The sequence below is a fragment of the Pithys albifrons genome, chromosome 15, assembly GCF_047495875.1.
Source record: "Pithys albifrons albifrons isolate INPA30051 chromosome 15, PitAlb_v1, whole genome shotgun sequence".
NCBI lineage: Eukaryota > Metazoa > Chordata > Aves > Passeriformes > Thamnophilidae > Pithys > Pithys albifrons.
In genome coordinates this window covers 858,936-873,508 of record NC_092472.1, presented here as the reverse complement: position 1 = coordinate 873,508, position 14,573 = coordinate 858,936, and the positions used below count along the sequence as shown (strand labels likewise).

At 43.6% G+C, this 14,573-nt stretch overlaps 1 protein-coding gene across 6 annotated transcripts in view; it reads right to left on the bottom strand.

The window, feature by feature from the left end:
• KCNIP1 (potassium voltage-gated channel interacting protein 1) overlaps nucleotides 1-14,573 on the bottom strand; it is a 455,664-nt gene that overhangs the window by 33,866 nt on the left and 407,225 nt on the right. For 2 of the 6 annotated variants that reach the window (XM_071570532.1, XM_071570535.1), the window contains exon 2: nucleotides 2,678-2,710. The exons of the other annotated variants lie outside the window; for them this stretch is intronic. In XM_071570532.1, the coding sequence (XP_071426633.1) occupies nucleotides 2,678-2,710 (33 nt within the window). The remainder of the gene's footprint in view (nucleotides 1-2,677; nucleotides 2,711-14,573) is intronic. 6 annotated transcript variants of the gene reach the window in all.

The window sequence follows — 14,573 nt, the reverse complement described above, 5'->3', positions numbered from 1 at the left end:
CCTGAGGGGTCATGTCTGCTCATGGGCCAGCAACGATTCCAAAATCCCCCCCGACTCACAGAGTCAGATCCCCCAGTGTGGAACTCCCTGCCCTGGGGGAGGTATTGGGTGCTCCCACCTGGACCTTAGGGGTATATAATCTTGGGGATTTGGGACTTCTGGGACCACTCGTTTGATCCAGAGGAGGAGCAGAACCTTGACAGGAGGAGACCACCTCTCTTGACAAGACTGTGACATCATCTGCACCAACGGGTTTTTCCCTTCCTTTTACTTTGGACTTGGGGGAACCACGTGGGGCTCAGCACAGGGGCCAACAAACCCCATTGTGTTTGTGCCCCAGGGGGCTGGATTATGCTTCTGGGTTTTGTGGGTTAAAACTGATTTCTCTTTGTGCCATTGTACTTATTGTAATATTGTTATTGAATTGTAACTCTGACTTCTAATCTCTTTTGTGTTGGGTTTGTTTCTCCAGCCGGTTTACCTTTAAACCCACACAAACAGGCAGTAGTGCTGCCTCATGAAGTGCCAGGGCTGGCCAGGGACTACCTGAAGCCTAACTCACAGTTTAAAGGGAAGTTGTAAATGATGTTTTAATAAAAATGCAAATGAGCCTGTCCCCTGCTTCCAACAGCTGCAAGGTGGAACCACGGAACACCAGGCTGCTTGGCTCATGGGAGGATTTTGAAAGCAAGTTGCATATAATAAATTCACTTTTTGTTAAAGACAAAAATCAAGATGTAAAATACAGCTAACGTGCCCAGTGTTAATTGTAAAACTGACAGGAGTTAGATGAAATGGGTAATTTTACAAATACAGCTGAAGGAGATTAAATTAAATGGAAGAACTATTAGACTGCATCTTGTTTTTATTAAAAAAAAATTAGCTATATTTTAGGAGCAAGGACCTGAAGGAAAAAATTAACTCTAGTTTATCCATGACATATTTGAAATTAATCTCCAGACAGAATATGTGCTTGGGCAAGTCTCACAGGAAATGGATTTTGCCTATGGGAAATCAGTTGCAAATATTTGGAAATTTCATGAAAAGGAATAGCTCAAGGCCTGAGTCCATAAAGGCTCATTAGGGCAGAAAGTTCAGGAGTGGGAGTTGGGTGGAGCTGCATCACTGCTGCAGCCCCAGTGCCCCACCCCTGTCCATGGCACCTTGGCACTCACTGCTTTTGGGAAGCCCCTGGAGGTCTGAGCTTCCATATCCCTGGGCACAGGCAGCTGCCAAGCACAGCCCTGCTGTGGGGCAGCACATTTCTCTTGGGTTCCACGTGCTCCCCCAGCCACAGCACAGTGTTCCAGCCTTTAAGGGATCCCATCTGGCAAATCCCTGCTCCTGGAGCCTGGTGGGAACAGACAGGGGCAGCTCACACACGACGATCCCAAAAAACGGGGAAGGAAAATCTGCTCATGGCAAACATCAGCTGAATGGCACAAAGATACCTAATGAAGTATCGAATATTAAACACATTTAATGACAACTGAACATCCCTTTATTATTATAAATAAAATAATTATTAATATTAATGCCTGGATAGAGATATTAATTTCCAAACCAAAGGAACTCTCTCTGGGAAATAAACCAAAAGGAGATTGGTGGCTCCTTATCCACTCCCTTTTGCTAAAATGACTTTTTGACTCCTTCATGTCTAGTTTGAGTTGAACTCAATGATCCTTGTGGGTCCCTCCCAACTCAGAGTATTCTGTGATTCTGTGACTTTCATTACTGAACCAGCAACAACAAATTCATTATGCAGTCAAGCTTAGCAGGGTTGTTCTTCTTGTGTGAACCTGAAACACCATCCCTTGCTGGGAGAAGCTACATGAAAACCCAATAGCATATAAAATCCTGACATAAAAATAGCTAATAATAATAAATGTTATTAATAAAAAAGAGATTTTTAAAATTCCTTGTCCAATCCTTGCAATGATCTATGCAAAATGTCATGTATAAATATTTTTCTCTGCCTCTATACTCCTTTAATTAGTTTCACAGTTGTACACAGGGATGTAAAAACAACATTCACTCCAAAAAAGGAAGTGCAGGAATTTTCAGGGGCCAGAGGTACCTCCCAGATGTTTTTCTGGCACACAACTAGGACCAGGTACAATGGTTTGAACATGAAATATGCAATATCAAATTTGACTTCAGATGTTTCTGCAGACAGTATATGAAGTCCACTCATCATTAGAACTAGTTCTGCTGTGGCCACTCCCAGAGGAGACTGCAGCGTGTCCTCTCACTGCACTGGACCTTGCCCAGAACTGCAGTCTTTCAATCTTCCTTGCACATGCCCACCTATCTTGTAGCAGCATTTATAAGGCAAACAATCTGTCAGAAGAGGTGGAAAACCACTGAGAGCTTGTTTGCTGTTTTGCTGCTCTCCCACCTGGAGAGCACCCGAACTGGGAAGCAGTTGACTCAGCAGGTCAGGTGTTAAAGCGCTGCACACAGGAGGACTCAGAGGGCGAGGCAGATCTGGAGCTCCCTTCCTGAGAGGGGCTGTGGCTGCCCAGCTGCAGCCTTGCCCAGAGGGACCATTTTCTTTCTATATCCTTCTACTTCTACAAGGATAAACTCAGCCAGGGGGAACTTGTTTCCTAGTTAAAGAAAACTTCTGCCACAAAAATGTTAAGACTTGATAGAGTCAAACTGGTTTAAATGTTACCTCTCTGAAACACGTAAAACCATCGGGCAGGGTCTAGGAAAAAGTAAGAAACAAATTTAACCGAAGGAAAAGTGACAACCATTCACAGCTTTGTCTTTGGGTAATTTTAAGGTGACATTTGATGTATTCTGCAAGTTCCATAAGGTCCCCTTTCCCAGGCACTGTAGGATTGTTTCCAAGGGTGTACAACATGCTTTCCCCCAGAATTGCCTCTTTCCCTTTCTCCAAGGGACAGGAGAGGCTGTCAGAAGCTTGCTGTCCCCTGCACGACCATGGGACTCGGGCAGATGTGAAGGGAAGCGTGCCCACAGCCATGCACCCATGCAGCATCCGTGCCTACAGCAGGGCAGCAAGTGCAGTGCAGCTTGGACAAGGGGTAAGGAGGACTTTGCATGCAGTCTCTTGAGGGGCAACAAGAAGGGCCCACAGCCTTGTGCTCTACAGTTTAGCTCTCCACAGCTGTAGAAAGAAAACAGTGATTAGTGAGGGTGAAGAAGTCTCCAGTGGTCTGAAGACTAACTGGTGCCTTTGCAACATGGTCATTTTGTACCGTCCTCACACCCCTGAGAGAAAATGAGGTTAAAAGTGAAAAATTATAACAAGTATCAGTTTTAAAAGTAAGTATATGTCTTCCCATGGCCCTGTTTTCTTTCTGTTGGAGAACTGGGCACACAGTAGGATCTGCAATAACCTGCAAAGGGCACAAGAGCTTTGGGCAGAATGTTACCACCTGTGGCCCTCCAGCCTGGGCAGTTCCTACGCTCAGTCCAGCTGCACCTGTGGACTTCATTTCCAGGCAGCATGTGTCTCCAGCTGCCCAAACTTTCACAGAAGCTCTCCCACCACACCATGGGCTCTGCCATGTCCTGCCCTGTGCTGCTGCCAAGGGAGGCTCTATGAGCTCACCTGGGACCTCCCACCCACCTGTGGGCACATCTTGTCCCACAGAGGGTGCACTGATGGCCCCCAAAGGACACTGGGATCAAGTAGGCCATGGATGTAAATCTCACATATAACCACAGCAAACAGAGCAGTCCATGCTATGGGCCTTACTGAAAACATGTAAAAACAATCAGTAAAATTTGATAAACACTGTTTCACATGCAGTATAATCACATGACTTTTCAACCTTCTTGATCAATCACAACAGGTTTGTAATAAATAAAGAGAATGAGCTGGTTGCTTAAAGAGCCCCTTAATCTCTGCTGAAGACAAAGGTGTTGAGCCATTAGCCATGAAATCCCTGCTTTGCTGGGTAACTGAGGACAGGAAAAAAAATAATCTCCCATTTCAAGTCTAATGAGGATAGTTCCAAATTTGCATGCTAACACTAGCTGCAAACTAATTTCCACTGATGGGAACAAAGAAATGTAAATGCAGGCATTAGAGAAAGCATGATAACAGTGGCCTGATTTGGTAAGGGTGAAATGAATTAATGAAAAGCAATAGAGTACATGGAGGGGCCCACTGTAAATACTGGGCTTGAAAAGGTGAAGATGCATCAGAGATGAGTTTGGAGAGCAAGAAGACAATAGATGTGCTAAAAAAAAGGCAAAAAATAATCAAAATTTCTGCATAGGGTAAGTTGGTGGGTTATCAAAACTTCAAACTGTAGATAATACCTTCTGGATATAAGCAATATGTTCTTTTCCTCTTTACAGAGATAGGAAAAAAAGCCCTTTAAAAAAGAGAAACAGAAAAAAACTAATTGTAACAATACGTTTTTCTTCACTGTATGAAAAACTTCACAGTGTCAGCTTTCAATGGTTCAATGGAAAATTAATTCCTTTCCAGATTATTAAAATTATGAGTTTTTGGTTCACAGTCTATACTTTTTTATTTAACACTGAATTGTTCTTTTTTGAAAAATGGCATTTTTCAATTAAAGAGAAGTTCTTAATCATCATCTCAAATTCATATGCTTATGTCTACTTAGCATATTGAATAGCACAAAGAGAAGAAATTACAATGTTGTTATCACCACTTATAAAACCTCTTGTCAAACACGAAGAACCAGTGACTGCAAACTTGATTATTTGTCATCTTTTCCAAGAGGATTTTTATGGTTTGGCTGCTTTTTTTTCTCCTAAGTCCCCCAGGTCATGGATTACACCTTGGGCAGAAATAGAGCAATTTCTGAGCAACTGCAGATAAATGAAAAGAAAAATAAATTGGCAAAAACCCAGTCCCTCAATTCTGAGGGTTATTCTGACGTGCCAGTTGTTGGTTTACAAACAGCAGGTAAGGCCATGCCCAAACCATCAGGGAAAGGTGAAGGGCAAGGCCCCACCCAGCTGTACCTGACCAGGGGGAGCTGTAGGAGAAAACCAATATAAGACTCTTCTTAAAGCATATAAATCAAGTTGCATTTTTCAATGTAATTTGACTAGGAATATTTTCTTTCCTTTATAACTTAAAGAAAGAAAAAGAAAAACAAACACAAAACTCACAGGTACCAAAATAAGATACAGGAAGCAGTTACAGTAAAATGGAGAAAAGACTGAATTTGCAGTCAGATAATCCTATTTTAGCAGTGCATGCTAATAAAATGCTCACATTTTCTCTGCAACATCTGTGTGGCAGCATTTTGTATTTGTGCCCATGCCCAATCATCTGAAAGTTCAGAAACTACCTGAACAGCAGTGGATTTTATGTTCCAATTTTGCTGGTTGAAATCCATTTCACAGCCCAAAGTTATTGTTTGCCTTTGTTCCTGTTGTCTGAGGAACTAAACACGGTGGATAGTATTTATTTCAATGCTAAGGCAGTCCTGCTATACAGTAGATTTCCACTACATGGTAAAAAGAAAGTATTTTCCTCCTTGTCTTGCTTCCAGGAAACCTGGAGTGTTGTAGGGTGTGATTTTAGTAGCTGAAGGTATGTCTGCCTACATCTCTTTTTTATCAGGAGGGCTTTCAAAATCAGAAAGCAGGTTTTTTAGACTCTAAACCAGACTGTTTCTTTATTTGAAAAAAATTAAAGGAACAAATTAGAATAGATTTTAAATGGCTGGTGCTCAAATCTCTCCCTGCCAAATATACTGGGGGATGGCTCCTTAGCTCTAGGATTTCTATCAGCCATCTCTGCTGTCCCCTGAGCTACAGGAGCCCCAACACAACCTCCCTGCCCTCAGGGAGAAATACACTTACTATATAAACATAATAGAGTCAGTGGAAAACCACTGTCCTGCAGTCGTGTCCCATCTGCTATGGAGGTGGCAAGTAGAAGCCTCCAACAGAAGCTGCTTTGCCCATGGCAGGCTCCAGTTAGGTCAGGAGAAAAACTTCCTCAAATTATGCAATCTGCTGCTTCTCAGAGTAGTTGGGGGGCAAAAAAATGACAAAATAAAGATGTCAGTACCTGTCTGGAGAGCAGACCTGCTGCAGCACTGGAGGCTGTGAAGGCTCCTCTCACCATGTGCTCCCAAGCACAGCTGCTCCAGATGTTGCACCTCTCAGAGAGAAACTTCTTCCTCTTCACACCTGAGCAGCACCACCTTCAGCTCTGCTGGAGGTACCTCAGGTGGTAATGCTGAGCTGGGCATGGCCCCTGCTTAAACCAGACACCTCTGCCTCCATCCTCCTCCAGATCTCTCAGGATGGACAGCTGTTTTTTGGGGGTTTTTTGTACACTTCAATCTTACTCAGTTTTGAATAACACAGTATGAGCACGTTCCATTTTCCAGGATTACTCCTCACTGCTTAAATGTCACATTTCCTTATGTTGTCATAATACAGGAATTTATATCTCAAATAAAATGTCATTTTACACCCCCCATACTACAAACAGGGAAGCATACTCTTCAGTTTTGTGCTTTGTAAGAAACAAAGTACATCACTTAGTGAAACAAGAGATTGAAGTGTCATTTGGTACACACCAATTCCCTACTGAAAAAAGAAATAAGAAATTAAAAATATTTATGTACTAACTTTTTATATAGTTGTATATTTTTGCATGGTTTTTTTTAAAAAATATTTCCTTCCATATACGTGTTTTACAGGCCATAGAACCTGGCAGCACTTTCCATTTTATGCTGTCAATATGAAATTGGGAATATATTCAGCATCACTTCTTCAATTCAGCTTCACTGTCTCTGCACAAAAGACAACTCAGGGTGACATACAACCCCCTCCTGAGAGAGATTCTGTTTAGTTGGGATGTTAAGGGCTGTCTCCCCCAAGCATATATGATCTTAATTTAAGAGATGGGGAGCAGATGGTGTCTAAGATGTACTCACTTCCTTGGTAAAACTCTGGATCATCACCTTGAGCACCTTTTCTGGTGGGTGGCTGGGGATGTACCAAGGAACACACACACACACACACACACACACACAGGACAAACAAGTGTTCAGTGCTGCAAATCTTCCACATCGTGCTCAGCCTCAGGAGGGCAGGTCTGGGCTGGAGTCGGGGCAAAGGCACTGCCTAGAGCCATCCAAACTACCACCAGCACTGCCTGTGTGCTTTGGGACAGATTCTGCTGTTTTCCAGAAATTCTTTTGCTGCCCCGACAGCAATCCAAGCTTCATTTCACACCTTTTTATTTTCCGAACATCAATAATGACCTTCACAGAAAAAGAGATTCTCTGTTCTGTCTCAAACCCAACTCTATGTCCATTGAGACCCTGAAAAAGTCTGTCTGAACTGTCAGTACAAAGACATGCACCCACAATCAAACCTTTTCAAACATTAATTTGCACTTAGTGCACTTATTAGTTCTGGCTACAATTAAATTGTAGGGTTACAATAGGACACACTACAAAATGTTTTTCCAAACCCCAACCCTGTGTTCCTTTTCAGATGCCAGCTGCAGAAAACCTCAAGCCCAGCAAAAAAATCCTTCTAGAACATTAATGGTCTTGCAGCAGAATTCACAATCAGTCATTTCCCTTTAGGGGATTCAAAGAAACAAACATTATCATACACCATTCCCCTGAAAGGGGAGTTTTGCAGAACTTGCAGTATTTTGCTAGAAACGCAAAATGGCTTATGCAAATCAGTTCTTCCATTCTTATCAGGCCCTGGACTGCAGAGCCCAGGTGTTTGAAAAGAGGAATGTCTAACAGCAGCACAACAGCAATGTTCATGCTGGATGGCACTGGTAGCTCCTCTCAGCTTCCTCAGCAGCATCCACAGTGCCGTTTGCTCACGGTAACACCTCAGAGCCAGGAGTGCCATTCGCAGCATTCAGCTGCCTATGAATCCATTTCCATCCCCACTATGGAAATGGATTACACCTCTGCAGCTTTCCAGCAGAAAAGCCTCAACAGTACAATGAGAGCAATAATGCTCATACATCCAAATACATTTTCCCAGTGCTCCCTGCAAGTTCTCTCAGCTTCATTAGCTCTCAGTTAATACATCTGCTGTATTACATGTGGGTCTGACTTTGTAGTTTGGTTCTGTGCTGCCACATAACACAAAGCCCCAGTCCAGTCCCAGCAAAGACTCAAAATGTGCTTTTTTTCCTAGGTTGATATTTATGCAGTGCTTAAAGTATAGTATTTGTGTCTAAACCACTCCATATACTTCAAACAGCAATCAAAGGAGTGCAGCCAAGAGAGTGATGAGTCTGAAAGGTGACTAACAGGAAGAACTGATGGCAAGCATGCACTTGATTAAATAAACATTAAATCAGTGACTTATCTGAAGAAGGTCCACCAGATTCTTTTACCATATTCCCAGATCTACTGGCAGTACATGCTGCTGAGCTTTCTTTTGACTCTAGTATAACAAATCAGGTTTAACAGAGCTGTTACTGCATGAGCACATCTATACATCCATGGCTTATCTAGAAAAGGGGACATGTGGCTTCCCAGGCAGGGAGGCAGTGACATTTCATGCCATGCTCCATCACAATGCTTTATAAACAAGAGCCATGAATCAGCCATGTGGGAAAGTGTAATCACTGAAAAGAATGAGACTCAGGGCTGGTACAACAGAGAAAACCCCAGCTAGCAGAGGGTAGAGTATTCATTTGCCTTAACAGCATCAGCCTCAGCAAGGCTCAGGGAACCTCAGGGAACAGCTGTGAACCAACATGCAATGTGCTCATCCATCTTCTTTCCAAAGGCAACACCATTACTTGTTCTGAGTTGACTTTAGTATTTCACAGAGCAAGCTGAATAACCCAAGGTGATTTCCAAGCAGGTTAGTTCTGTGTCCAGGTGTGCTCCTACTCCAGGACTGTCACCTGCCCAGGCTCTGGGGGGGAACCCACACCTCAGCTGTTCCTGTGCTGCAGGGCCAAGCTCTCTCTAGATCTCGGGCAGGTGCTGGACTCCAGCTAGGAAGAACCTTTTGCTGTGCAAACTGGCAGCAGAACTAAAGCCAAGTACCACACAGACTGGAAAAAAATATTAGTATTCCAAGAAAGTGCAGTCTTGGCACTTCACAGGCACAGCCCAGCCTTCTCTGGGAACAGGTCTCAGCAGCATTCTCCCTGGTCAGTGTTTCTCATTTCTAACAATCTATTCATGCTTTGTAGCATTTTCTTCTTGGCAAAAGTGACACTTAAGAATAGCTGCCTTAGGCCAGATCAAAGAAATCCATCTAACCTGGGGAATAGAATAAGAACATGATGAACACAGTGATAGTCCTGAGCACCACGGCCCCACCTCCAGCACTCTGAACTCAATTTGTCTTTGTACCCAAGACATGCACAGCTCTTCAATAAATTCTGAACCCAAGTGCTCTTCCTGTGCACAAATAAAATGTAACAAGCTGACTCGTGGTAACAAGATGAAGTCTAGATTACACTGGGCATCATCACAGGAATCAGTCATGTTCATGGCTGAGGCCTTTCCACCACTCAGCTGAGCTCACAGAGGGTAATTCCCCTTCTGGTCTCCATCAGGTATACCAGTGGTCCTGAAGTCAGGGCCCCACCATTGCACAGTAGGGACAGTTCCTACATCGAATGTTCATCATCTCAGCAGGAAACAAGGCACATTTGAACGGTGCTCTAAGGAGAGCAGAGGACCTGTTCCTTGGTGCCAAGCCTGGGGCATGCCTGGGAAGCCCTGGCTCATGAACATCTGGTTTACAGGTGCCCCTCTTCCAGAAGATTGGCCCAGAGTCACACAGGGAGCCTGAGACAGCACTGAGGTTACTCTAAGACATCTGCAGACGCATCTGGGTAAAGGAAGAAATCTGCTGGTAAAGGTCACCATTCATAATTTTCTTTTTTAATTGATGCTGGGTAAAAATGAAGAACAGAAAATGGAAATACATTCATGCAAATTTTATTTCCTGAAAAATTACTATCTAGCCAACTGCAATGAAATGTCCCTTTCCCTGACAGTCTAATAGCTGGAAACATGACAGGTAGCAGCAGCAGGGCAGCCTCAGCCTCCACGAGGGGCTCAGAGCCCACCTCCCAACACACAGCACAGCAGGAAGATCCATCTCTTACTAATATGTAACTAGGCCAAGAGAAAATCCTTAACACAGCTACTCACAGCATTAATCTAACAGCTTAAGAATATTATGATACATTTACTAGACTAAATTTTAGGTAAGGAACTACTTCTTGGAAGAAAAAAAAATTAAATTGTGCAAGTGTCTTGCACAGGTTTTGGGAAGGTATGTGAGAGGCCAAATAAAGGATACAGAGGCAGCAGCAACCTCCTCAAAAAAGCTGCCTCAAGCCACTGGCCTTAAAGTGGTTTCCACAGGCTGGGAAATGCAAGGTGACCTGGAACTAAGGCAAGATTGCAATTCCAAAGCAGCAAGAGAAAAGGAAAAACCATGAGAATGTCAAGCCACCAAACCTGATGCTTTTTCAGAAGAAATAAAAGAAACTCTTCAGAGAGCACTTGAGGAAATAGTCATAAGAGACTTCTGAATTATAAATTAAGAGAACTTAATGTTTTTCTTTTTTGGAATAGGTCATTCATCAAAAAACCTCTGATGAGCCAAGACAATGTGTTACAAATGGACTTATTCTCTCTCAGAATTTACTGCTGTCAATTTTTCTTTTTCTCATTGAAAAGGCAAATCAGACCCTTCAAGTCCCTGATTTATGACTGCAAGGATTTCCATGTACACTGGTGTGCCCAAGCTTTGAGTTAGGAAAAGGCTTTTAGAAGAACAATAATCAATGAATATATAATGGAGTGAAATCAAGCAATCAGAAATAGCAATTAGTTCAGTGCCTATTTCAAGGACATTTTATCCTTGAGTTATTATGGGAAAAGTAGAACTGTATATTTGAAAATTCAGACAGGTTTTAACTATAGTGTAAAAACTAAGATCTTTTTCCCCTCAGAGGGCATCTTTTTGGACAGATGGGATTACATACACAGGGCACTGGATGCAGACCTGACAGAAGAACTAAACAGACATTCAGAAAAAGAAGGGAAATAGACAACAGTGCAAGGACAAACACAAACACATAAGCCCCTTGGAATGGGCACTTAATCATATACAGTGTTTAAGGACATGATGGCAGTGGACCACAAAGCTGCAGCCTCCCCTGGGATTTTATTCTGGACTAAGACCTTGCTCCTGGAAAGAGAGAACTTGTGTTTTTCTATGTGTGCACATTCCCTTCTACCAAGGGCCTCGCTGCCCCTCCCCAGGGCAGTGCTGTGAGCAGTCACTGCTGGGGAGCACCAAGTGCAGCCACAGGTCTGGGAGAGATGCAGGAGGAGCAGCCCCAGGTGAGAACAGCAAGAGCAGCACTTGGCCTGGGGGATTGCAGACCCCTGTGTCTGAGGCACCCGTGGGTGCATGAGTCCCCAACAGGCCACTGACACTGTTTGGAATTCAGATTGTTTTGTGGGATGAAGTGGGAGCTGTCACTCTTCCAAAGCTGATGTTTCAGAGTCAGAAAAATAATTAAATAAACTCCTTATTTTCCACAAAATGGGAGCTTAGACTGTGATTGAGAAAACTTAATTTGGGAAAATCTTTCAAATTTCATTCCTCATAGGTGCTCACATCACTGTGGTACAGGTAGAAGCCATCTACCCCTGCTCTGTGCTCGTGGCCAGTTTGTCTCAGTTTTCTGGCAGTGTAGTGGCTCTTTGCAGCTTTCTCTCTTTTAAGTTACCCTGTTCCATAAAATTTTACTTCTTAACTGGGGAACTATGCAGCAAATGAGCAGAGCTGTAATACACAGGTGCTCATAACCAGGCACCTACACTGGTCTACACAACAGCAATTCCATGCTAAGGTTCTTTAAAAAAACAGTTAGTTGTTATTTGTACTTTAGCCTTATGTGCCAATTTCTTATGATCAGTTTGTTTTGTTTTTTGAAATGAAGCTTTGTTTTGGGTTTTTAAACTACAAACAGAAATATTTACTTCTCCAAGCTGAAAACATGTGTGGGTTTGCTCACATTTTAAAAGAAAAACTAATTTTTGTTTGTTTGCTACATACACTTAATCCTGTTCAGACAAAGCAGTGTGTAAAACAGAACTTGCCATAGAACTATAAGGCAATAGCATCCCTAGCAGAAGTGCATGTGAGGGCAATTTTCTTCCTATCAAAGGTGGACAGATCACCACCACATTATGGCAATTCACCTGTGCAAGTCTAGAACAAGAACAAATCGGTTTGGTCCAGGCAGACCTGAGGAGAGAAACATTGCTGTTAATTGAGCACTCTGCAGATCCTCTGGAAACCAGCCAGTGCTTCCCAGAAGATCACATCTTCCCCCTTCACAGAACTGCTGTTCAAGCTGAGCAGATTGCTCCAAAATGTGAAGCATAATTAAGCAGAACACAAGTACCATTTAAGCTCTATTTGCATAGAATAAACTCTGCTCCAAAAATATTGTTCCAATACAGAACCAGACTTTTCATCAAGAGAAAATGTCCTGCCATGCATGTGCTTCTGTGAGCAGACTCTCTGCTGGCACCCACAGCACAATCCAGTGGGGAGTTGGCAGCTCCAAACTGGGCACAGCTCTGAGGCTGAGAGCTGGAGGTGGGCACAGGCTGGATTCCTGTAGAGATGCTGTTACAGGGCAGCACCCACACCCCAGGCATTGCAGTGGATCAGATTTCAGGCAATACATGGAAGCAGCCAAGAGTGCCTGAATGTCTTCCTTGTAAAAATATTAGCGCCCTAATTTCTGGTTTGCCAAGAAGCTGAACCAGAAGGGGGTTTTCAGAACACTGATATAAAATGGATAATGCCCAAAACACACTCCAGCCACCAGTGTTTCTTCAAATACAGCCTAAATGCTTCTTCCTGACTCAGGAACAGAGCTTGTCTAGCTACTCTAGTAGCTCTGTCCTCACATAAATTCTTCTGCCAAAAAGCATTTTGAATGCAGAGTGCTATAAAGCAGATACTGGCGTTCACATGTACACACCACTGCCCAGGACTGAGGGCACTGGCTCACTAAAACTCTTCATCCAAACAAATGTCATCTCCTGGTGGTAATTAAAAATTAAAAAAGCCCCATTCAACACACTACATTCTTTGGAGTTAATAAGACTCCAATGTGAAAGCAGTAAGTTGTTTCAAGACACCGAACAGATTCCTTACAAGGAATTCCTTTACCCCTTTTGCCAGGCCCATTTCTGGCTCATGGTGATGCTCCCAAGAACAGCTGTTTCATCCACATGGCTTGGCCACTAATCCTTCCTCATCCTTCACCCATCAGCTTCCCCTGGCATCCTGGTGCTGGGCAGGACAGGGTAAATTTTTGCAGCATCCTGGAGGGGCACGGTCTGGGCTCTGGGGTTATTTTACCCCACCTCAGGACAGGTGCAGGAGGGATGAAGGTGGGTCATATCTTTTTTATTTGCCAGAGTGAGTGGGTTCCACGTGGTAAGTGATCTGTGAGAATCATTCTCCTGTCCTGTACACTCTGCTGTTGGTATTGTTGATACTGTTCATTTTCTTATTTCACTCTGTTTCTAATCTCAACCCATGATCTTTACCTTCCTGTCCTCCTGTTCTCTGCATCCTGCTGAAGGGGAGGGAGCAGAAGGGAGTGAGCAGCACATGATCTGGGGTGTTCAGTGGGAGCAATAAATTGGGGAATGCTGCTCCAAACCCATGACACCTGAGCTCCTGTCCCTGATGGCACAAGCATACTCCAGGCTGAGGGCAGGATGCTTCTTCCTTGACTCAGGTCTGAGCCACTCTCCAGAGAGGCAGAGATCTGAAGCAGTATTCCACACTCGCTCCTGCTGAGGACTCCCAAGGCTTTGCAAAGCCCTGTCAGTCCAGAGGCACAGGAACAGCAGGGCTATATGGGGGCAGAGCAAATTTCACTGCAGCATTCTGATACAGTTTTAAAGGATAAGACTGTTAGCAGAAGACCATTTAAAACATCTCTCCTAAGAATGAGATGGAAGTTGTACTAATTACTAAAAAGGGACTTCTTTTCATCGTTCTCTTCTTTAAAAGACAACACTTAGGGAAGTGAAAAGCTTCAAGCTAAGCCTTTCCTGTCAGTCCAGAGTTCAGGTTTCCCTCCCTTTGCATGGCAGTCTGCAGCTGTCTGCTGAATCCCCACACGTACCTACTGAGTGGTTCAACACCACAAGGAGATCCCTTCTGCATGTGCCTTAAGCCACTTGTGCCTTTCTTAGAGTGAACAAACAGAAATACATTCACAGTGTGAATATGTAAAGAGTTTTCACATGGGCTTCTATGACCCACTGAGGAACAAAAACGTTGAGGGTGACACAGACACACAAAAAACTCCAGACACATTGGTACCTACTAGTGAGGACCCCACAAATAAAAGCTAAACCCCATGGTAACAGATCACACTGCTATGGTCAATATACCAAATACAGCAGCACCACATACCAGAGCAGGGCTGGAACTGAACAAGACCTCCCCAAATTCCCACACAGGGACCAAACCAGCACTTACCAGCCAGGCAGCAAAGCGAACAGGCAGGGAGCTGAAAGCCCAGCAGACAA